At 33.7% G+C, this 25,111-nt stretch overlaps 1 protein-coding gene across 3 annotated transcripts in view; it reads right to left on the reverse strand.

Moving 5' to 3' along the window:
* LOC148951954 (neuropeptide SIFamide receptor-like) overlaps window positions 1–25,111 on the reverse strand; it is a 122,579-nt gene that overhangs the window by 65,941 nt on the left and 31,527 nt on the right. For all 3 annotated transcript variants that reach the window (XM_089089441.1, XM_089089440.1, XM_089089439.1), the window contains exon 3: window positions 8,250–8,457. In XM_089089441.1, coding sequence (XP_088945567.1) covers window positions 8,250–8,457 — 208 coding nt within the window. The remainder of the gene's footprint in view (window positions 1–8,249; window positions 8,458–25,111) is intronic.

Genomic DNA, 25,111 nt, shown 5'->3' on the forward strand with positions numbered 1-25,111 from the left:
TAGGGGTTCAGGGAAATGAAATAAAATGTGAGCGAACCTTGAATCACTTTTTTCTGGGTCCCATCCCCTAAAATAATCGAATGAATAATGCTCAGCGATGAGGGATGAAGATAATATTGAAGACTGGAAAGACAAGGCTTCAGTAAAGGGGTCACAACCTCTTCGCCAGTTGTGCATTGAGGACAAGGGTTATCTTTCACGTCTTCCCGCAGGAGACCTTCCCCAAGGGATTCCTCCCCCTCATAAAGGAATAAACCCTCTTTTGGATTGATCAATATCACCATAATATATCACCAATATAGACCAATATCAGATTTTCTTCCCAAATTTCTTCAATCCAACCCAAAATTCAGTACCCTTCAATCTTTCTGTAACCCTTTGTTGACTAGTTGATGCTATATCATAATTATCTGTAGTTTCTCTTAATATGTCATGGGTCTTCTCCTCCCTCCTAAGTTATTTCGTCTTATTGTAATTTTGTAATTTTCTCAGTGGGTCATGGACCTCTTTATCCCCCCTCTTATTTAGATTAGCAAGAAACAGCCCCTCAAACTTTTTATTTTACACCCTATTGTCCATTTTATTTATGTTAGCTAGGCACAGCCCATCTAATTTTTTATTTTTCACCATTGCAGGCTGAATCTTCAAATTTTGTCTCTTTTGCATTTCTCTTTTCACCTCTACTTTTCTCAATTTTGTCATTCACGCAAAATAATAAATCATCGTTAAATCGGATTTAAACTCCAGTGTCCACCATCTTTGACTGCATTTCTTCATTGTAGCTCCGTTTAATATCTCTTTTTCCCCTCTTAGTTTTCTTTTCTTTTGTAGTAGCATTAAATAAATCATCATGAAATATGAATTGGACTCCAGTGTCCATCATCTTTGATTGCCTTTCTTTATTGCAGTTCTACTTTGCATCTGTTTTCTCTCTTTTAGTTTTCTTTACTTTTACCACAGAAACAAATATTTTGTTATCAAATGGGAACTGAACTCCGACATTTGGTCTTTCACATTGTACTAAAATTTCTCGAACTTTACGAGGAAAAGCGCGTACAATAAATTTCGTCTCATTTTTCTCTGGTACAATCAGTGCTTCATTTTGGAATGTACTTGTTAGCGTCTCATATTCGGTAATTGTATTCTCAAGTTTTCTATTTTCTGAAAAATTTCCCGAGAAATCATTCTCGCGCGTCTTATTTTCAATATATGGTCTTTTTACTTCCGCATCCCATTTTTGTGGATTATCAACATTTCAAACACGCGTATCAAGCATTTCGTTTTTCCGAAAGAACGGCACAGCCTTCCAATTTGTTTTATGGGCCGGTCAACCTCCCCCCGTAGTCAACGAAGTAGCATGTTTTCCCGTAAAAGTATTTAATGTCTGGTAGTTTTCTTTTTCTCGCGATTGATTCTTAGACACATTATTATGGCTATTCGATAGCCTAGAAGTTAGTTGTGATAAAATCTCACTTTCTGGAATTCCCCAGCGGGCTTCTATTCGACCTCTCATGGTTCTTTTAAACTCTTGGTGCTGTCTCTCTTTCTTCTCTCTAGCTATTTTATAATTCTCCTCCTTGTTTCTATGGCTATTCTATCAGCCTCCTCTTTCTTTTTCCTGGCTATTCTATCAGCCTCTTCTTTTTGTTTTCTGGCTACTCTATCAGCCTCTTCTTTTTGCTCTCTATCTATTCTTTCTTCCTTTCTCTCTTTCATGTAATTTAATAAATATTGTGTCATATCTACATGACTACTTTTTCGTGAGCCCCTGCTGGATCGCTAATCAACACTGCTCCTTTTATTTGGACTACTTTGATTCCATCTGTCATTATTTCTTCTTAATTCATTTTCTGAATCTGTTCGTTCTTTATCCGTATTTTCTTTTATTCGGAACTCACCTTCATTTTGCCCAGCATCTGAGGGGTGAGTTCGTCTTGTTTTTTCATATATTATATCTTCTTTGTTTATTTCATACCCCCTCATTTTACCGCGTATACTCCTTTCCGATTATATTATCTCTTAGTCAATTAGTCAATCTTGGCAAGTTCAACAATTGGCACACGCAAAAATTATGATACACAATTACTATTGTGAATTATTACGGCCGTGTAATGAGATTAAACAATTTTTCAAATAACCGGAGTATCTAGACTTCATTAGGGAATAACGACTTCTTTCGCAGCAAGCAATTTTACGCAAGTGATATATATCTCCAAAAAACAAATTAACAGGGATTGCACAAGAAAGTAAACTGAAAACCGCACGAATATTCCACTAGTGAATTAGCTGGACAAAACTCAAACAGGGGAACTATCCTGTAAAACAAATAACGTATCCTCCCTGGATACTCGTACTCCAAATGCAGTCTTCACTTATTCTGATTAATCAATAGGATAGGTTCATCCCACCTTCCTTATCAAATGTGCGCACAAAACTGCCAAATTTTCCTAATTTGCCGTCTTCAATAATCTTTTAACCTTCACCACTGAAGATTATATTCAAATCCGCCAATTCACTTAAATAAAAAACCGACTTTCACTTTCTCTTATCCGTTCTTAAGCCCTGTAATTACTTTCTAATACGGAGATTCCCCAACTGTAAACTCAAACTCAATTAATTTCCCGTTATTCTTTTTTATTATTGTCTAACAAGGCACAGCCCATTATAGATCTTCATAATTCCGTATTTTTTTTGTTCTTTGTCTCAAATTTCCGTTTAGGCTCAGCCCTAACCTTGATGAAAGGAGTTAATGAAAAGAGGTTACACTCTTTTTCCTGCACTGTGTCTTTCCTAGGTACGAACCTGGCTCATAAAATCTTAAATTTTTACAAACTATAGCCTATACTGTAGGCTAATTTTCACCAGTCTTTTCGGAAACGCTCGTTCTTTTGCTACCAGTGCCTCTGATAGCTTCTTTTTCGCTGCCACCATTATTATGGTGGTAAGGTACGGGTGTCACCTTATTGGTGCAAATATGGTGCTAAACCACTTACAGGAGGGGAAAGCCCCTGGCGGCGCCAAATATTACAATGGAATGACCACGCTTACCACAACGGTTCTGTAAATATAGGGTGTGTTAGTACCCAATTTACAATATACACTGCCCCAGGGTATGATAGCGTGATCGAGCGGTCGAATGGTCAAATTCTAAGGCAAAGAGTGTAATAAATCCGGGTCACCACTAAAAATCTCTAACTATCTCCTTGGAGGTAACGAGCCCCCCTGTCAATACAGTATTGACGGTATCTCGTAACTTTGTTCCTACCCTGTCTGGGTTCCTGGAAAAATTATTCTACATAGTCCTAGAACATATCTTACTTGTAATCTTCGAAAGGTCACACACATTTAACAAAAAGGATAAACTTCCCCAACCGGGGTCTCAATGTAGACTAACTCAAAAATAATATTCGTTTTGTGCAACAACTTTCCATAGGGCCTTTGTTTATCCATAGCCAATCCTCTCAACTCCCATTCAAAATCCATTCTACTTTTTCTTAACTTTATCTTTCAATGGCTCAGACCAAGAAAACAAAAATAGAATTTACTTAAAAGCTTACTTATTGCAAAAGAGTCTAGCTTAGCAACCAGAATTCAACTTAGGATTAAAAATTATCTTATTGGCAGATATAATTACAGCTAGGAAAATGGGTGATTTATCTGAAAAGAAGAGAAACAAGGGGTGGAACCCCAACTGATGTTTTAAGGGAAATGGTGGTCGTGAGCATGGAAGGGATGTTAGTTGCCTTCGAATAACTTTCGAATATTAAAAAGGGCACTAGCCATTTCAATTTCTAATCAAATGAGCCCCTTTTGAAGTTTCTAGGACAACGCTTTCTATGAATACCTTTTATGCCCCCCGGGGAATACTTATAACTCTTGCCCTGAGGGCTTTAGGGATAGGGGGTTGTCATCCTTAATGACCTAATTCTCAAGACTTTCTTCTACGTTTAGCAAAATGGCTATCTACAAATTTTGATTGTATGTGCTTAGAGAAAAGGTGGAGGTGAGGGGGGGTTAGTTGCCCTCAAATCAATTTCGACTATTAAAAAGGGAAATAGCCCTTTGAATTTCCAATCGAATGCGCCCTTTTTCAAGTTTCTATGACAAAGCTTTCAATTAAAACCTAATATGCCCCCAGGGCATAACTTGCAACCCTTGCCCTGAGGGCTGTGGAGGCGTTGTCTTCCTCAAAGACCTAATTTCTAGATCTTTCAACTACGTTGAACAAAATGGCTGTCCCAAAATTTTGATTGGATGTGTTTGGGAAAATTATAAGGAAATGGTAGGCTTGAGAAGAGCATTAAAAACCATACATGCTCCCAGGGCATAACTTACAACCCTTGCCCTGAGGGCTGTAGGGGAGGGGTTTTTATCCTTAAAGACCTAATTTCTAAAACTTTCAACTACATTAAAAAAAATTGATTTCTCAAAATTTTTATTGGATGTGTTTGGGGAAATTGTGGGTGTCAGAGGGGGGTTAGTTGCCCTCCAATCACTTTCGACTATTAAATACGGCACTAGCACTTTTAATTTCCAATCGAATGAGCCCTGTTTGGAGTTTCTACGACAACACTTTCCATAAAACCTTATATGCCACCCTTGCGCAGAGGCATGTGGGGGGGTGTCATCCTCAAAGACATAATTTCCTGATTTTTCAACTACAATGAACGAAATGGCTATCTCAAAATTTTTATTGGATGTTTTCTGGGAAATGGTGTTCGTCGGCATCGAAGAGGTGTTATTTGCCTTCCAATCACTTTCGACTATTAACAAGGGCACTATCCATTTCAATTTCCACTCAAATTAGCCCCTTTTGAAGTTTTTACGACAACACTTTCTATGAAAACCTTTTATGCCCACGGGGCATAGCTTATAACACTTGTCCTGAAGTTATAACACTGGTGTCCAGGCCACAGTGTATAACACTGTGGCCTGTGGAGGGGGGGGGCGTCATCCTCAAAGATCTAATTTTCAAAACTTTCAACTACATTGAACAAAATGAATATCTCAAAAGGTTGAGGTGTTTGGGGAACAGGTGGGTATGAGAGGGGGGTTAGTTGCCCTCCAATCACTTTCGACTATTAAAAAGGGCACTAGCTCTTTGAATTTCCAATCGACTGAGCCTGTTCTGCAGTTTTTATGACAACGCTTTCTAAAAATCTTATATGCCCCAGCGCATAACTTACAACCCTTGCCCTAAGGGCTGTGGTGGAGTGTCCTCCTCAAAAATATAATTTCTATATATAAATCAACTACGCTGAACAAAATGGCTATCTCAAATTTTTGATTGGATATGTTTGGGGAAACGGTGGGCATGGAAGGGGTGTTAGTTGCCTTACAATCACTTTCGACTATTAAAAGGGGCACTAGCCACTCTCAATTTAAATCGAACGAGCCATTTTCCAAGTTTCTTCGACAACTCCTGCGATACGAAGTGTCCTGGTCTGAGACAAAAAAAAATAATAAATAATACATTTTGCCAGCATTAATCTTCACTTAGGCAGCGCTATTGTGCTGCCTATGATAACAAATTTTAGCGGAAAGGGCGGGGCATAGAAGAGTGAAAAAGTCCCTTTCTTATACGGAGTAATTTCTGCTCGTTTTGTCGCTCCTTACTTTCAAGGAAAAAGATTTGTTTTTTATTTAATTTCTGAACGTGGTTCAACTAACGCAGGTTCAAATTTGGCTCACTGTACATGAACAATTAAAACAGAATTTGCATATTAATTTTGCCTAGTCCCCCCCTCCGTGTAAACTTTCCTCTGGATAGTTCACCTACAGAGACTACCCTCCCAAAATGATTATCTTACCGTATAAAAACTAAATAATTTATTATGTATTTTTGAGGGTTGTCATTTAATACAATGCCAGAAAATCTGACTCCCTCCTCCAGAGAAAATTTCTTCCCCTCACGTAAAAAACGCTCCAGGTAAAGTCCTTCCCACATAAAATACCCTCCCTACCAGGAAACTTACCCCAGACAATTCAGTTATAGCTGATAATTACCAATGGAAAACTTTTTGCGGACGATTCTGGCTGAAATTTATTCTTACTTTTATTTGAAAAAGACTTAGTTTCTGATTATTTCTTAAAAATAATGCCGAAAGTCCCCCCCCCCGTGGAAAATTCTTCTCAGAAATTCACCCGCCTCCTAGTAGAAAGGTGCTCTCGCAGAAAATTTCCTCTGGAGGATTTGTCTTGTGAGAAACCCCTCTATGGAGAATTTCTCCAGTGGAAAATCCCTCCTACATCAACGGAAACATACTCTAGGCAATTCTAACCCGGTAAATATTTCTCTCGGGTAATTCTCCTTAATATCTCTACATGTAAAATTAAGTCTGCAAAGAGAAAGTAAGACAAATTAAAATAATTTTATATAGGATCTTGGCAAATTCCCCCAGCGTAAAATTCTCCTTGGAAAGTAAACGCCCCCCCACCTGGGGACTTTCCTCTCCACGGAAAATTATAATCGTTGAAAATCCCTTCCGCAGAAAGTTTTCCCCCCACCCGGAAAACGTCTCTATACTTTCCAATAAGAAATACTATACGTACACAATGGGCAAATTTCCTGACTAACCGACCTTTCTTAAGGGGCTCTGGGGGGCTATGATACCCTCATAGACATAGTTACTGGGCCTTTCAACTATACTGAACAAAATTACTATCTCAGATTTTGATCGGATGACTTTTAGGAGAAACGTTGGGTGGGAGGGTGTCAGTTGCCCGCCAATCTTTTTGGTCAATTAAAAAGGGCACTAGAGTTTTAGTTTCCGTTTGGATGAGCACTTTCTCCGTATTCTGGGACCATTAAGATTCCTTGACTTTTAGTCAAGGGGTGCTTTATTCTTTTTCGAAAATCAGGCAAGTTTTCTCAGGCTCCTAGCTTTTGATCCGTAACATTAAACTTAATGAATCTTATATGTTTGGAATCAACATAGTAAGCCGATTCTAAGCCGTATATCTATTGAAATCAAAATTCCATTTTTTAAGTTTTGGTTACTATTGACCCACATCGCTTCTTACTTACAGTACGTTACCACAAATTGTTTGACATGTAGATAAAAATTTAATTACTAATGAAATATTCTCTATCGGAACTACCCGTTTTTACGCTAAAGTCTGAATTTGTGTTTCAATTCCTTACGCACGACTTTTCAAACACAAGAGACGTTGTATTAGAATTAATTAAAAAAAAAACTTTCCGAAAGAGAGGCTTTTCAAAGGAAAGTAAAGGCCATATTAAACAGATCAGCAGAAATAAACATCTATGATAATTTAAAATCAAAACTACCAGAAATTGCTATTAAAGAATAAATGAAACCCAAAACGAACAGAAATGAAATAAACAACCATTGCAAACAAATATACAACGTGTACCACATAAATAAATAAATAAATCATAAAACGAGTTAAATCTAAATTGAACATGCAAATCAAGCTTGAAACGAACAAAACTCACTACAAACAAAAGTTTGGCTGCTGCCCTTTTGCAGAGTGTTGCCTCTGTAAAAGGGCACTTTTGTATATACTTTTTAAAAATATAATTTTTAAATTACTTTAAAAAAAGTATTTTTTAAAGCACCATCAAACTTTGGCTGAAAGTTATGGCTTAAAAATAGACTTGTTTCAAAAAGCAGAGGATTAAGTACTTTCTCTTGCATTTGAAAGGGTAATTTCTATATTCAAAGCTGGTGTCATAGAAGCTAACGATACATGGATTTCTATAATTTAATAGTGTTTAAATTGATTCGTACTTCATCCTTTTTGTTCTTCTATTCTTCATATGCAAATTGACGTATAATAACTTTATAACAAATAATATATTGCTATTTTTAAGGTTTGTTTTTTTAAATGTTGAGGAAGATGTAATCGAACACCGTCTGAAACACTTCAATTTTGCCCTAGGCTAATGTAAAATTACAATAATCAAATGAATTCTCTAATAATCATGGCAAAATAAAAGAAATTATGGGAGAAACTAAATTGGTATTTGCGAATTCTAAATACAATTGGTCTTTAAGAATTAGAATTACAACAGCTTTTCATTTGAACACAAGAATAAATTCTTATATTCGTTTGAACAGAGTCTTATGCTTTTTTCCGCGACATATAGCGTCAGACAAGACAATTTTTATATAAAGCGGAATATTTGAAACATTTTAGACGCATGACATCTTTGTAAACATTTAAATAAAACAAACATTAATGTCGTCAAAAACCTTAAAGAATAGGAAAAAAAATTTAAATACCTTTGACTTTTGTTTTATTTTTTCCATGTGGCCGTCTTTTGAATCGGTTGGTATATAACGGTTGAAAACACGAATAAAAATTGCTATATAGCAAACTGTTATAATTGCCAAAGGGAAAACATAGCAAAATATAAGATTGACAACAATGAAGTATACGGTGCCGTATTCTGGCAAGGGCCACTCTTCTGTGCATGTCAGAATGCCATTCCTGCAAAAGAATAGTACGAATAAAAAATGAAGATAAACCAAGTATTATGCAAAGACACATGTTTTGACATCAACAAATTATCAGAGTGAACAACTGTCATTGCGTCAACATTAAAGGACATTATATGTCTGCTTTTTGATATTTGTTCACAAGGAATTTTTGTGGCCACCTTCTAAAACTTCATCTCGTAATATTTCTACAAGAATAAAATTGGGAATATTCACATTCTTTTGTGACAAGCTGTCGTTCTTTCTTTTCAAAGAAAGTTTTCAAATAACATGGAAACAAAAGCTAAGGAATCTCCTGTAATTTTGACTTGAATATACCGATGACCCCACCGGGCCACGAGTTTATTGAAACTCTGGATTCCCCATTGATAGATTTTGTTTTTATTATAGAGATACCAAAGTCTGCATACCCATCCTTAGGCCCCTTATTTTTTTTCCTGATATGGAGAATATTTCATTCACAAATGTTAGGGCCTCTTCAGCACAAAGGAGGAGTGGGGAGTCAAGGTTCTTATACATATTCCATATTTCTAAGTATTTTCACATATCATAGCTTCCTTGTTGCGTCTTTATTTTGGAAAGTCCCCCTACCCAGGAATGGATGTCTGCATAAGTTTCCTTTTCAAGCTAATACCCATATCATAGGCAGGGCAATAGCGCTGCCTAAGTATAGAGTGATTTGGGCACAGGGGATTGTTATTATTATATTTTTTTTTTGTTTCTTCAGACCAGGACACTTGGTATAGATAATACATTGTGAGTAGAAAGGCCTCATGAGCTCGTGACGGGGCACCATATATGGGCATAGAATACTGACAAGGCACATATGCTGCCATCTACAATTTAGTCTAACGCTGACGGGATATAATTTATTCAAAGATTATCGATCGAGTCTAATGGATGGTGTCAAGGTCGATTTATTTGTTGTTCGTCCAGGTGTAATGATTCCATACCGAAGTTTTCAAATGCGCATTGACGGTGGGGAATGTATTGATCTATGACTTGAGGGGAAATGGATTTCCGAGAACTTGATTTAGATAATCGGTGGGGAATGTATTGATCTAGGGGAGTGAATTTCCGAGAACTTGATTTACATAATCGCTAGGGAGCATTTATTGACCTAGGGGAAGTGAATTTCCGAGAAATTGATTTACATAATCGCTAGGGAGAATGTATTGATCCAGGACTCGACTAGGACAAGTAAATTCCCGAGAAATTGATTTACATAATCGATGGGGAGAATGTTTTGATCTGATAACGGGAAACAGGATCACGTGTCTCCTTCTAAGCCAATCAGGGAGTCAGTTACATCTCATTCTAAGTCAATCAGAGAGTCGGTTACATATAGTTTACCATTGCATCACAAATAGCCCTTGAGATTTTGTATATTACCCATCATGCGTTGTGATTAAACATTCAGAAATTTCCAAGACACAATGGATAAAACATTGGATATTATCGACTTTGAAGCTTCCTCTACAATGATTAACAATGTGAGTTCTGTTTAGTAAATTTTCATAGTTTATTTTCAAATAAAATCATTTTACATAGTAGCCCCTCCAGTAAATTCAAATTTAGGTAACCACCCCCCACAATACAAACTCCACTATATATTGTTTATAATCGCTGGAAAGCTTAACAAATGTTCTTTTCCACCACGTAAACCTAACCTCCCCCTCCAAACCCCCCCTGTTTACGACTTTAATTCTTCCATTGGAAATAATTCTGTTTTTGATAAATTTATTCTTTCTGTAAGCCTATCTAAAAGTGACAGTCAACTTCTGTCAACCCTTAGCTATTAATATACCGTTTCCATTTAAGCCGCCGCTAACTTGACTCAAACATTTCTGCAATGATTTAATTAGCTGATAATTAGCTGTCACCCTTTTAAAGTACATCCGGCCTCATAATCCTTACGTTAACGGCTTAACCAAAAGGTTTAACAGAAAAAAAAGGATACTTTTGATCAAATTAACATCATAGCTTCTTCATCGCAAATTTGACTTTTGCTTTACTGAAAAGGGGCCGGGATTTCTAAGAAAAAGAATACATAACTTTATTATGCGTAAATTGAATAGCATTTGATTTCTGAGTTTAGTATATTTCTCGTAAATTTTTACTTTTTGCTTTACTGAAAATGGGGGGGAGGGGTCTTCTTTGCGATAAATGCTTTTTAGACAAAATTGTGGTTAGGAGGGGGGTATTGTTAAGAGGGGGTGGGTGTCAGTTTCAAGTAATATTCATTTTCCATTTTGAGTACTCAGTGTTTATATTGGAGGGGGAGGGCTTAGGGTTGCAATGCCTCGCTTCTAACACCTTCATTGTAAAGTGAACACAAAGTGTTTCTTTGCGTGAAAAGTAAGGGGCCGGGATTTCTAAGAAAAAGGTACATAGCTTTATTATGTGTAAATTGAATTGTGTTATAGATTTCAGAAATAAAGTTTCATATATTTATTATTATTATTTTCTTAGGCTTAAGGGTCGAGGTTTGAGAATTTTAAGAGACTATTTTCCCTATTTTAATATATTTATTCATATGACTACTGACTCAATAAGGAATACAACCTGATAACCAAATTCAATATTTGTTATCTACAAGAAACTTCACGGAAAATGGACGCCACCCCACCTACTGGTAAAGGTTAGGTTAGATCGATTTCAGACTGAACAGTGTAAATGGGGAAAAACATGAAATGGGTTAAAAAAGAATGAAATAAAAAGCAATAACCATTGCAATTTAAGGGAAAATGAGAGGAGAGGACTCCGGGGGAGGAGAGAGTGTCTTTGAGGGACGGAGAGCAGTTTTTGGTCAACAGCTCAACATTAAATTTTTTCCGCTGGATCGTTTTCAGACTGAACAATACAAATGATGAAAAACATGAAATGGGATTATAAAAGAATAAAATAAAAAAAAATAACACGCGTAATTTAAGAGAAAATGAGAGAAGAGGACTCCGGAGGAGTGGGGAGGGTCTTTAAGGGACGGAGGACAGTTTTTTGGTCAAAAGCTCAACATTAAATTTTTTCCGCTCGATCGTTTTCAGACTGAACAATGCAAATGATGAAAAACATGAAATGGGATTATAAAAGAATAAAATAAAAAGCAATAACACGCGTGATTTAAGGGAAAATGAGAGGAAAGGACTCCAGGGGCGGAGGGAGGGTCTTTAAGGAACGGAGGAGAGTTTTTTGGTCAACAGCTCAACATTAACTTTGTTTTCGCTGGATCGTTTTCAGACTGAACAATGTAAATTATTAAAAAAATTAAATGAGTTATAAAAGAATAAAATAAAAAACAATAACACGCTATATTTAAGGGAAAATGAGAGAAGAGGACTCCAGGGGAGGAGGGAGTGTCTATAAGGGACGGAGGACAGTTTTTTGGTCATTAACTCAACATTAACTTTTTTTCCGCTGTTATATTTATAATTTATTTTTCGTTGTGCAAAGCAGTAGTTTTTAAGTGTAGATTTAATGTTACCCATCCTCCTTAAGTGAAAATGATTTATTCTAAGAAAGTGAGCTGTATTTGTTAGAGTATCAGAAACATTACATATTTATTTAATTTAAGCCCTTTTTTCAGATATAAAAATGTTTGGTGTGATTGACACAGAATATATTGGTCTAAAATATTCCTCAACTGGAATTATTTTCGAAGCAGCTTTCTTACTCCTAGACGATCAACGGCGTGAAATTCATAGCTATAAATGGAACGTCAGATACAATATGTACAAGTACGAGAAAACAGATGGAGTCCAACATTAAACTTTATAAATCGGAACGGCTTTTACGTTAAAACTATAAGACCACGTAATGAAAATGGCTATGAAATAAAACATGTACAAGAGGAATTCAGGAAATATGCAGTTTTTTCATTATGCAAGCTGTTTATGTTAAGGGAAACGTGCCAACTGATAAACTCTTACTAGAAAATGTGACAAAAAACATAGCATTATTCAATTTAGAAGACTTCAAATGTGAGAAATACCTGCATTCAGTACATGACCCGGAAGATGAAGTTACATATTTCGCTCAATGGGTGCCGGAAAAGATACCTGACATGGAAAAATGCATCAGATTTCACAAGAACTAAACTCTTGCTCTTCCTCATATCAAATGGATTGAGCTTTTTTTTTAATATGTCATGATGTATTTTTTCAAATGTTTTTAAATATGTTTAAGCAATAAATATCTTAAGCCTCAGCCGTCTTTATTCTTTAGAATAGTTCATCGCCATGAAAATTATACTTTCAGATTCAACATGCCAGGGAACTCACTTTCAAGTTCATGTTGAAATTGAACCCTAAATAGTCACCCCTAAAAAGGTAAGTTAACCCTAAAAGGTTAATGAATTTTTCTGAAATCACACTTTCGGATCCAGCATGTCGGGGAACACACTTTCAAGTTCAGTATGTTGGAGAACCCTAGATAGTCACCCCTAAAAAGGTAAGTTAACCCTAAATGGTTAAAGAATTTCTCTAAAATCACACTTTCAGATTCAGCATGCCAGAGAAGTCATGTGTTACTTTTCAACTTCTTTTATATCCCAACACCAAATTTTCGCAATGAAAAAGATCTATGTTACAGATCAATTCTATTTTTTTTCCTGAGAAAATAAAAAGGTTCCACATCAGTTCCAATGTTTCTTAAAGAGATGAAAAATTTAAAGTCCTGTTTCAAATTTTCATAGAAGATAGAAAAAAGTTATACTTTGATCGTGAATATTCACCATGAAGATAAGGAGCTCCACTTTAATTCTGAATTTTCTCGAAGAAATGCAAAATCTTCAAGTTTTCTTCTTAATTTTCTTAAAGAAAGGAAAAAGTTAACTCAATTCTGAAATTTACCAAAGAAAATGAAAAAAAGCTTCCACTTCAGTTCTTAATTTCACAAAGACATAAAAAAATGTAAAGTTCTGTTCTAATTTTTTCCATAGAAGATAGGATAGAGATTTGTGACTCAATGGGTACAGGAAAAGATACCTGACATGGAAAAATGCATCAGATATCCAAAGACCTAAACTCTTGATCTTCCTCATATCAAATGGATTAAGCGTTTTTTTTAAATATGTCATTATGTATTTTTTCAAATGTTTTTAAATATTTTTAAAATTGTTCATCGCCATGAAAATTATACTTTCAGATTCAACATGTCAGGGAACACACTTTCAAGTTCAGCATGTTTGAGAACCCTAAATAGTCACCCCTAAAAAGGTAAGTTAACCCTAAAAGGTTAAAGAATTTTTCTGAAATCACACTTTCAGATACAACATGTCAGGGAACACACTTTCAAGTTTAGCATGTAGGAGAACCCTAAATGCTAATCCCTAAAAAGGTAAGTTAACCCTAAATGGTTAAAGAATTTCTCTGAAATTACATTTTCAGATCCAGCATGCCAGAGAAGTCATACGTTACTTTTCAACTTCTTTTATATCCCAACACCAAATTTTCGCAATGAAAAAGAAATATGTTACAGATCAATTCTAATTTTTCCCTGAGAAAATAAAAAGGTTCCACTTCAGTTCCAATGTTTCTCAAAGAGATGAAAAATTTAAAGTCCTGTTCCAAATTTTTCATACAAGATGGAAAAAAGTTATACTTTGATCGTGAATATTCACCATGAAGATAAGGAGCTCCACTTTAATTCTGAGTTTTCTCGAAGAAATGTAAAATCTTCAAGTTCTCTTCTGAATTTTCTTAAAGAAAAGAAAAAGTTACCTAAATTCTGAAATTTACCCAAGAAAATGAAAAAAAGCTTCCACTTCAGTTCTTAACTTCTCAAAGACATAAAAAATATATAAAGTTCTGTTCGAAATTTTTCCATAGAAGATAGGAAAAGTCATACTATGATTGTGAATATTTTCCATGAAGATAAAAAAGCTTCACATTAATTCAAATTTTCTCAATGAAGTGAAGAAAAGTTCAAGTTCTCTTCTGAATTTCCTCAAAGAAAAAGAAATTAGTTACAGATCAATTCTAATGTTTCCCTGAAAATATAAAAGGTTACACTTCACTTCTGATTTTTCTCAAAGAGATGAAAAAATTTAATGATCTGTTCTAAATTTTTCCATAGAAGATAGAAAAAGTTATACCTTAGTTGTGAATATTTTCAATGAAGATAAAAAGCTCCACATTAATTCTGAGTTTTCACAGCGAAGTAAGGAAAAGTTCAAGTTCTCTTCTGAATTTTCTCAATGAAAAAGAAATAAGTTACAGATCAATTCTAATTTCTCCAAGAAAATAGAAAGCTTTCACTCTAGTTCTGATTTTTCTGAAAGACATAAAAATTTAAAGTTCTATTCTAAATTTGTCCATAGAAGATAGAAAAAGTTATACCTTAGTTGTGAATATTTTCAATGAAGATAAAAAGCTCCACTTTAATTCCAAATTTTCTCAATGAAGTGAAGAATAGTTCAAACTCTCTTCTGAATTTTCTCAATGAAATAGAAATTAGTTACAGATCAATTCTAATTTTTACAAAAAAACAGAAAGCTTTCAAGTTAGTTCTGATTTTTCTCAGAGACATGAAAAATTTTTAGTTTTATTCTAAATTTTTCCTTAGAAGATAGGAAAAGTTATACAATGATTTTGTTTATTTTTCAATGAAGATAAAAAGTTTTATTTTAATTCTAAATTTTCTTAAATTCAGTTCAGATTTTTCTCAAAGAGATGAAAAATTTAAAGTTCTCTTCTGAATGTTTTCCCTGAGAATAGAAAAGGTTCCACTTTAATTCTGAGTTTTCACAGCGAATTGAAGAAAAGTTCAAGTTCTCTTCTGAATTTTCTCAGAGAAAAGAAAAAAGTTATAGTTCAATTCTATTTTTTTTTTCAAAGAAAATAAAAAATCTCCAACTTTTTAATAAACATTCTAAGCGCGTAACATGCTAAAGTTTCCTAAAATAATAGAAATATAACAAAGTAATGCATACAATATTTTCATTGAAGTAACAACATGTAGTAACAGCATAAAAGTATATTACAGACATTATTTTACATTATTAAGATCATTGAACAGCATTGAACATTCTGAATCTGCTCCATGAAATAATTTATCAAGTTCTCTCTCTTTCGATACTACAGTTACTCGCTTCTATTAGTTCATAACCACTAGAATAATCATTAATCCATTTTGAGTCATATGTAATTACTACTGGGATGTCACCTACTTATTCAATGCAAGTTCCATCCTAGGTATTATTAAATTTATTGACAATATGATCAATAGCATCTATAATGCTCAATTGTGCTTTATTTTCAAATAACTTTGTCGCTATATTAATTATTGATATTGTCTGCCAATGCTCTTTTTATTTTACCGGCAATTACACTGTCTATTATCACATTATTTTTACAGAGGCAACAGTTCTGGCACGTTGACAAGATATGATTTATAATATTGGTGCAGCAGTAGGCCCTTCTTTTCCTTTCTGATTTCATTCGAATGCTAACACCGGAAAGATGACAATAAGATCTATCAACGGCTAACATGTTACCAGAACCAGTAGCTGGAAGTTGCCCATCTTCATCAACTATTATTTTTATGTTGAAATTCTCTTTGAGTACTAACTTCTCTGGAAATGATACTTTCACATATCCACCTTTTGAATGATGAAGATTCTTGACTGCTCCAAAGGAATTTAACTCCTCACTGTCATGACAACTTAGGCACACGTTCTCAAAAATATCACCCCTACTACTTGTTCCATAGTTCGAGTATATCTCCTTTTCAGCATTCAAGGCAACAACGACTTTACCAAGCGCACACACTTTCTTCTGATAATCAATTTTCTCGTCTATTTTTAAAATATGGTGTAGGTGTTTATCCCTCCAATGGCAAAAAATTACTGATTTAACACACGCAAAAAACTAGATAGTCTCGATAACTTACCATGGAGTACCATTGAGAAAGCCGCTTCCAATGTAAGAGCAACCATAGAGTACGTTTGCTAAAGCCGCAAGCATGCATAGTGAGAGAGAAATACAAAGTCGACCTGGGGGGATTTTACGGCGAGTATGGTTAGGTTAGGTTAGACTAGATTAAGTTAGGTTAGATTAAGTTAGGTTAAGTTAGGTTAGGTAAGTTAGGTTAGGTTAGCTAAGTTAGGTTAGGTTAGCTAGTAAACATCTCTTCATGTTTAAGTTAAGTTATGTTAGGTTAGGTTAGCCTACGTACGCACGCGTACGTAGGCTAACCTAACCTAACTTAACCTAACCTAACATAACTTAATCTAGCCAAACCTAACCTAACTTAAACATGGAGAGATGTCTTCATTTATTTGTTATCTTCATGATAACAAATAATATCTTCAATAATAACTTTATTGAGAAAATTTGAATTCTTCATGGAAAATATTCACAATCATAGTATGACTTTTCCTATCTTCTATGGAAAAATTTAGATCAGAACTTTACATTTTTTTTATGTCTCTGAGCAACTAAGAACTGAAGTGGAAGCTTTTTTTCATTTTCTTTGGTAAATTTCAGAATTGAGTTAAATTTTTCTTTTCTTAAAAAAAATTCAGAAGAGAACTTGAAGATTTTGCATTTCTTCGAGAAAACTCAGACGTAAATTGGAACTCATTCTTTTCATGGTGAATATTCACGACCAAAATATAACTTTTTTTATATTCTATGAAAAATTTGGAACAGGACTATAAATTTTTCATCTCTTTGAGAAACATTGGAACTGAAGTGAAACCTTTTTATTTTCTCAGTGAATAAATTAGAATTGATCTGTAACATATTTCTTTTTCATTGCGAAAATTTTGTGTTGGGATATAAAAGAAGTTGAAAAGTAACGTATGACTTCTGTGGCATGCTGGATCTGCAAATGTAATTTCAGAGAAATTCTTTAACCATTTAGGGTTAACTTACCTTTTTAGGGATGAGCATTTAGGGTTCTCCTACATGCTGAACTTGAAAGTGGGTTCCCTGACATTTTGAATCTGAAAGTGTGATTTCAGAAAAATTCTTTAACCTTTTAGGGTTAACTTACCTTTTTAGGGGTGACTATTTAGGGTTCTTCAACATGCTGAACTTGAAAGTGTGTTCCCTGACATGTTGAATCTGAAAGTATAATTTTCATGGTGATGAACAATTTTAAACATATTTAAAAACATTTGAAAAAAGACATAATGACATATTTTAAAAAAAAACTTAGTCCATTTGATATGAGGAAGAGCAAGAGTTTAGGTCTTTGGATATCTGATGCATTTTTCCATGTCAGATATATTTTCCGGTACCCATTGAGTCAAAAATCTCTATCCTATTTGCTATGGAAAAATTTAAAACGCATCTGATATACTTTGTAATGTTAGCTCATTTTGAAGAACTTAGCTTTTAGTTTTGAGAAGCAAAGATGTATTTTGTTTAAATGCATCTTATATCCTTAGCAATGATGCATCATTTCGAGGGACGTAAATTCTAATTTAGGCAAACATCAATTTTTAGAACAAGACAAAAGTTAGATTCATTTAGGTTGAGAAACAATCAATTTGAGGAACAAGAAAAAATTTAATTTCATTTAGGTTCACTTAGCGTGGCACGCTACGCTAAGTGAACCCTAATGAACCTTGATTTTATCTTGTTCCTCAAAATCATCTAGCACTGCTAAGGTTATTATATACATTTTAACCATATGCATCCTTGTTTCTTAAAACTAAAAGAAAAGCTCCTCAAAATGATCTAACATTGCTTAGTATATCAGATGCATATTGACCATATACATCCTTGTTTTTTTAAACTAAAAAGCTAAGTTCCTCAAAATAATATAAAATTACTAAGGATATCAGATGCACTTAAACAATATACATCCTTGTTTAAAAACTAAAAGCTACATTGATGCATATGGTACATTTTGACCATATGCATCCTTGTTTCTCAAAAATAAAAGCTAAGTATCTCAAAATGATCTAACACTGCTAAGGATATCAGATGCATTTTGACCATAAAGATCCTTGTTTAACAGAACTAAAAGGCTAAGCTCCTCAAAATCGTCTAACATTGATGAGGATATCAGATGCATTTAAACAATATATATCCTTGTTTCTGAAAAATAAAAGCTAAATTCTTCAAAATGATCTAACTTTGCTAAGGATATCAGATGCATTTTGACCACTCACATTCATGTTTCTCAAAACTAAAAGCTAAGTTCCTCATAAATGATCTAAGATTGCTAAGGATATCAGACCCATAATGATCATATGCATCCTTGTTTCTCAAAACTAAAAGCTAAGTTTCTCAAAATTATCTAACGTTGCTAAGGATATCACAAGCAGTTTGACCATATGCATCCTTGTTTCTCAAAATTAAAAGCTAAATTCCACAAAATGATGTACCTTTTCTAGAGATATCATATGCAGCTTGACCAATATCCATCCTTTTTTCTCAAGACTGTAAGCTAAGTTACTCAAAATGATGTAACTTTGCTAATGATATCAGATGAATTTTCACCATGCACATCATTGTTTCTCAAAACTAAAAGCTATTTTCCTCGAAATGATCTAACATTGCTAAGGCTATCAGAGGCATTTTGTTCATATGCATTCTAGTTTCTCAAAACTAAAAGCTAAGTTCCTCAAAATGATCCAACATTGCTAAGAATATCAGATGAATTTTAACCATATGCAGCCTTGTTTCTCAAAACCAAAAAGCTAAGTTGCTTGAAATGATATGGCATTGCTGAAGACATCACATGCGTTTTGACCATATTCATTCTTTTTTTTATCAAAACCAAAAGCAAAGTTTCTCGACTTGATCTAACATTGCTAAGGATATCAGATGCATTTTGACTATATACATTCTTGTTTCTCAGAATTAAAAGCTAGGTTCCTCAAAATGATTTCATATTGCTAAGGAATATCACATGCAGTTTGACCATATACATCCTTGTTTCTCACAACTAAAAGCAAAGCTCCTCAAAATGATCTGATATTGCTAAGGATGTCAGATGCAGTTTGACCAAAAGCATCCATGTTTCTCAAATCTAAAAGCTAAGTTGATCTAAACTTTTCAAAGTTTCAAACAATTCACAAAATGATCTAACTTTTCTAAATATATCTTATGCAGCTTGACCAATATCCATCCTCGTTTCTCAAGGCTATAAGCTAAGTTCCTCAAAATGATATAACTTAGCTAATGATATCAGATGCATTTTAACCATACACATCTTTGTTTCTCAAAACTAAAAGCTATCTTCCTCGAAATGATCTAACATTGCTAATGCTATCAGAGGCATTTCGTTCATACGCATTCTAGTTTCTCAAAACTAAAAGCTAAGTTCCTCAAAAAGTGAAAAAAGATCGGAGGGCAACTAGCCCCTCCTGCCCTCCAAGCCTTTGGGTTTATCGGATGGATAAACCTATAAAAATTTGAAGTAACCATTTTGTTTAAAACAGTTCAACCATCAGACATTAAAACTCCGGGGTCGATACAACCCCCCAGGGCCCAGGGACAGGCTTTGTAAGTTGTAATATGGGGATATACATGGTTCTTATAGAAGGGATGCTCGTATAAACTTCAGAGAGGGCTCATTTGATTGAAAATAGAAAGCTCTAGTTCACTTTTAAAGAGTCAAATCAAACTGAAGGTTAATTAACCCCCCCCCCACGCCCTTTTTTTCCAAACCCATCCGATAAAATTTTTGAAATTGCCGTTTTGTTAAAAACAGTTCAAACACCAAATAATAAGAACTCCGAGGTTGACTCAAACCCATTTTTTCACTTTGCTATTGTTACATTGACACCACTTTTGATACTTTGATGAACAATTGACTTTTTAAAGAAAAAGTTTTATTTTGAAATAAGTAATTTTAAAAAACTTGAAACTTTTTGCAATCAAAAACGATAAAAATTGATCAAAAGAAAAATTTCCGAGAAATTTGTTTTTCAAAGAAACCAACAAAGAGAAAAATCTCAGTGAAAAAAAAACAACAAACGAGACTGCGGCCAGTGGAAAGAAAACAAACGACAAATGCAAAACAATGCGGATATTTCGCGCCTTTAGAATTTGTTCCCAGGAATTTCTGGATTCGGAAGTGTTATACTTGAGGAATGTTTTGTTTTGTAGCAATTACTTAATTAAATTCATTGACAAAATAATTGAAAATAGACGTGCTAAACATGATAGTAGGGTTATTGGAGTTTCTCAGTCTTTAAATTTAAATGTATCAAAAAGCTTAATTTTATTGCCATTTCTACCTGGTTTGGGTGAGAAACTTTCAGGGATTTTGCGTAAATTTAATATTGATACATTTTTCCAATCGTTGAGGTCAATGGGTAGTTTCTTTAGTTCTGGTAAAGATTTAACCCGGGGAAATTTAATAAGTGGGGTGTATAAAATTTCCGTGTTCTTGTGGGAAGCTGTATATTGGTAGGACGCACCAACAATTTGTTGAAAGATTTCTTGAACATCGAAATTCAATATAAAAATCCTACAATTAAGCAAGCCTCTGGAAACTTTTGTTTCAGCTTTAGCAGAACATATTTGGTTGAAACCAGATCATTTTGTAAAATTTGATGAGGCCTTAGCTATTTCAAATGATAAGGGGTACACATAATGGGCGAGAGAAGCCATTGGAATTTAAAAAATCATATGTTTGCTAACCTTTCGATAAATAGGGACACAGGTAGTTTAAATTCTGACCCAATTTATGATAATCTTCCAAAGAGTGAATGAGCAGTCGATAAGAGAGTTAAGATTTTAAATAATCTCCAGGGGACTATTTTACCTGCTAGACCAAAACAATTTTCTTCAATAAAAGTCAATAAAAGGATTATTTCGCAACAGAATAATTAAAGTGATTTTCAGTTTTTTTTTCCTCAGTTACTCTGGTGTTCTCACCGAAGTAACTCTATAATAGCATCTTTTCCCTACGTGGATTAGTTTGCGCCAATCGTATATATATTTTTTTGGTGGTGGTTTTATTGGTTTTTTAGTTTTAGCTTGTTTTTTTTATCTTGTTCCTCTTTTGTTTCTTTCGTGCTGAAGACGCCTTGTTTGGATACAGGCGAAATATCCGCGTTGTTTTGCATTTTTCGTTTTTTTTTCTCTCCACTGGCCGCAGTCTCGTTTTTTTTTTTACTGAGAATTTATCTTTGTTGGTTTTTGTCATGGCTGGCCAGTTCAGCTTAAGATCTTTAATTTTCAAAGAAAAGTAAAGGCCATTTTAAACTTGAGCTCAGCAGATGCAATACCTGTTAAAATTCAAACTTAAAACGACCAGAAATTATTTTAAAGAATAAATGAAACCCAAAACGAACCGAAATTGAATAAACAATCATAGCGAAAAACATACAAGAAGTAATAATATAAATGAATAAATAGATCTTAAATCGAGTAATGCTGAAACAGGATATAAAAAGAACAAACATAAATTAAATAAACAATCAATACAAAAAACATACAATATATATTTTTGTAAATGAATAAATAAATCTTAAAACGAGTAAAACTAAAATTGAATATGCAGGTCAAGCTTGAAACGAACAAAATCACTATAAACAAGAATTTGGGTATCAACTCCTTCTCTCACTGTAAAAGTCTAAGACCTAATGCGTCATTGGCGCTTTACTGAAAACTATATGTGTCTTGAACAGTCTTGGAAAGTATAAAAAAAATCAAATTGAATATTTGATATATAATTATATTAATTGTTGAAAGATCCATCAGTTCAAGAATTTATTTCAATTTAATTTTATATTTATTTTCAATGCTGTAAGAACTGGAAAAGAAAATATTTGTAAAATAATTTGTTTTCAGTTAAGTGCTAATAACGCAATATGCTTTTGGTTTTTATTTACAGTTAAGGAAGGAAGCAGTATTCAAACTTTTGGTTGTTGTGAAACTATATTCGTTTTGAACAACATTAAAAAGAGCTAATAAATCAAACTGATATTTGATGTATAATGATATTAATTGCTAAAAGCTAAACAGTTCAAAATGTTACTATAAGTTTAATGTTTATTTTCAAAATTAAGTACAAAAAAAAATATTTGTCATAAAATTTGTTTTCAGCAAAGTACCAATGACGCAGTAGGTTTTAGACTTTTACAGTGAGAGAAGGAGATGATACCCCAAACTCTTGTTTGTAGTGATTTTTGTTCGTTTCAAGCTTGATTTGCATACTCAATTTAAGTTTCACTCGTTTTAAGATTTATTTATTGATTTACATTAATATCTATTGTATGTTTGTTTGCATTGATTGTTTATTTAATTTTTGTTCGTTTTAAGTTTCAGTTAAGCATCAGTAGGAAAAATTTTTTTCGTTTTAAGATTGATTTTCATTTTCAATCTCAGCATTACTTGCTTTAAGATCTATTTATTCATTTATATTATTACTTATTGTATGTTTTGCTATGATTGTTTATATAATTTCTGTTCGTTTTCTGCTTCATTTATTCCTTAATAGTAATTTCTAGTCATTTTAAGTTTGAATTTTAGGAGGTATTTGTATACGCTGAGCTTATGTTTAAAATGGCCTTTACTTTACTTTGAAAAACTTATTTTTCGGAAAGTTTTTTTTTAATTAATAATATTAATGGAAACATGACAAAGTAATGCATAATTTTTTTCAATTGAAATAATGATATATAGAACATCATCATAAAAAAGCGAATGCTTTGAGTTTATTCCATAAAATACTTCATTATGTTTTCTCTTGACATGTCTTTTTTTGTCCAATTGTCAAGGGTAGATTCACTTAAACCATTACCGCTTTTTCATTCTTTTCAATATAAGGAGCAAAAGTTTAGGTCTTCAGATATCTGATGCATTTTCTCTTATCAGGTATCTTCTCAAGCACACACGGAGGGAGATATCGAACTTAATCTTCAGGGTCATAAGCTGAATGTAGGTATTTCTCACAATTGAAGTCTTCCAAATTGAATAATGCAATGTCTTTATCACCTTCTTCTACTATGACATTGTCCGTTGGGACATTTCCCTTATCGTAAACAGCTTGCGCACCAAAAAACTGCATAATTCTTGAATTTCCTCTTGCACTTCTTTTGTTTCATAACCATTTTCATTGCAGGGTTTTATGATGTAATGATAAATGCTACTTCGATTTATAAAATTTAATGTTGCACACCATCATTTTTTATTATACTTGAACATATTGTAATTGAGATTCCATTTATAGCTATGAAATTCACGACATTGTTCATCTAACAATAGGAATTCCACTTTGAAAATAACACCACAAGTGGATTGTTTCAATCCGACATACTGTCTGAGTCAACTATACCGAACATCATAGTGACTGATGAAAAAAAATCAATTTTGGCACGCTAAACTCATTTTCAATACTGTAGCATATGAATCGTAAGATTTATCAATTAACGTGTCGTTGATCTTCAAAACATATTTATACTGGTTTAAAATGCACCATGTTTTCAAAAAACGGGCTATCCCCTTGGTTTGATGGCTGTGATACTGCCGATAGATTAACCATAAAAATGAATGTGAAGTTGTTTCTTGAAATAGTCTGTTTTTTTTTTCAACCCAAAAAAGAATTTTTCGATTGTATGTGTGTGTGTGTGTTTGTTTGTGCGTGTGTGCGTGTGTTTGTTTGTAGGTGTGTGTGATTGTGTGTGTGTTTGTGCGTGTATGTGTTTGTGTATGTGTACGTGTATGCGTCCGTGTTTAATATGATCGTATACAGTGTCTTTTTTTCTATTAGTGTATTCTATTTGATTTTAAGACATGAAAAAAAAAGTTGAAAAAGTTCAGTTCAATAAAAAAAAGTCAAAGAGCAAACGTCACTGCAAACATTATTTTTCTAAAAGAAAAAATCACTGATATGTTTATATCATCCTCATTTTGTACTTTTAAAATATCACAGGTGGTTTGTTTGCTATATGTATAATTGATGTTATTTTAAGACATGTAAAAAAATGAAACAACGTCTATGTAAAAAAATTAAGAATAACTAGTAAGAAGAGGTGTTTTTTAACCAATTATTATATATGATGTCCCAACACGTAAAATTCAGTAAATATTCTTTTTTAACCATCCCCGGGAAGGTTCAGGTTCAAAATATTCCATGGACTGAATTCAATAGCTCAATAAAGACTAGTAGGTTGCGATAATTTTAAAACTATACATACAATTCACTAGCTAAAGAGGACTGTAAATGCCATTCGAAAAACTGAAACTGTACATGAAACAGTCCCCATGCACTAAGCATACGATGAAATATATATATCACTAACCTCTTGTTTATTGCAAGCCTCATCACAGCTCCTTTTATTGCACATGTTGATAGATATACTTCGTTTCATCTACTGAATATAAGCTAGACGGTCTTTCTTTTATGTCAAAATATTTTTCTGAGATACCACTATATGGCCGCTTGAAATCATGGTATTGATACAGAAAGAATGTATTTCCAAGAAATCCTTATCGTGCCAGAAGTTGAGACAAGATCCTGCTCAGAATGTTGTCCTACGTGCCTTTTTAAATAGATTGAAGAATTTTATCAGAGAATAAAAGTTTCCGAAAAAAACTTAGATCTCCTTGAGGGACTAGCAACTCTAATATGGTTGCGCTTTTCTGGTGGGATAATGGACCGCTTAAAAGCAAGGATAGGCCTGACTTTAATGGCACGGATAGGGCTGTCTTTAAGAGCATGGATGGGGCTGACTTTAA

Source organism: Artemia sp. Qi Xiang Cuo, chromosome 5 (genome assembly GCF_049724085.1).
Source record: "Artemia sp. Qi Xiang Cuo chromosome 5, ASM4972408v1, whole genome shotgun sequence".
Classification (NCBI taxonomy): domain Eukaryota; kingdom Metazoa; phylum Arthropoda; class Branchiopoda; order Anostraca; family Artemiidae; genus Artemia; species Artemia sp. Qi Xiang Cuo.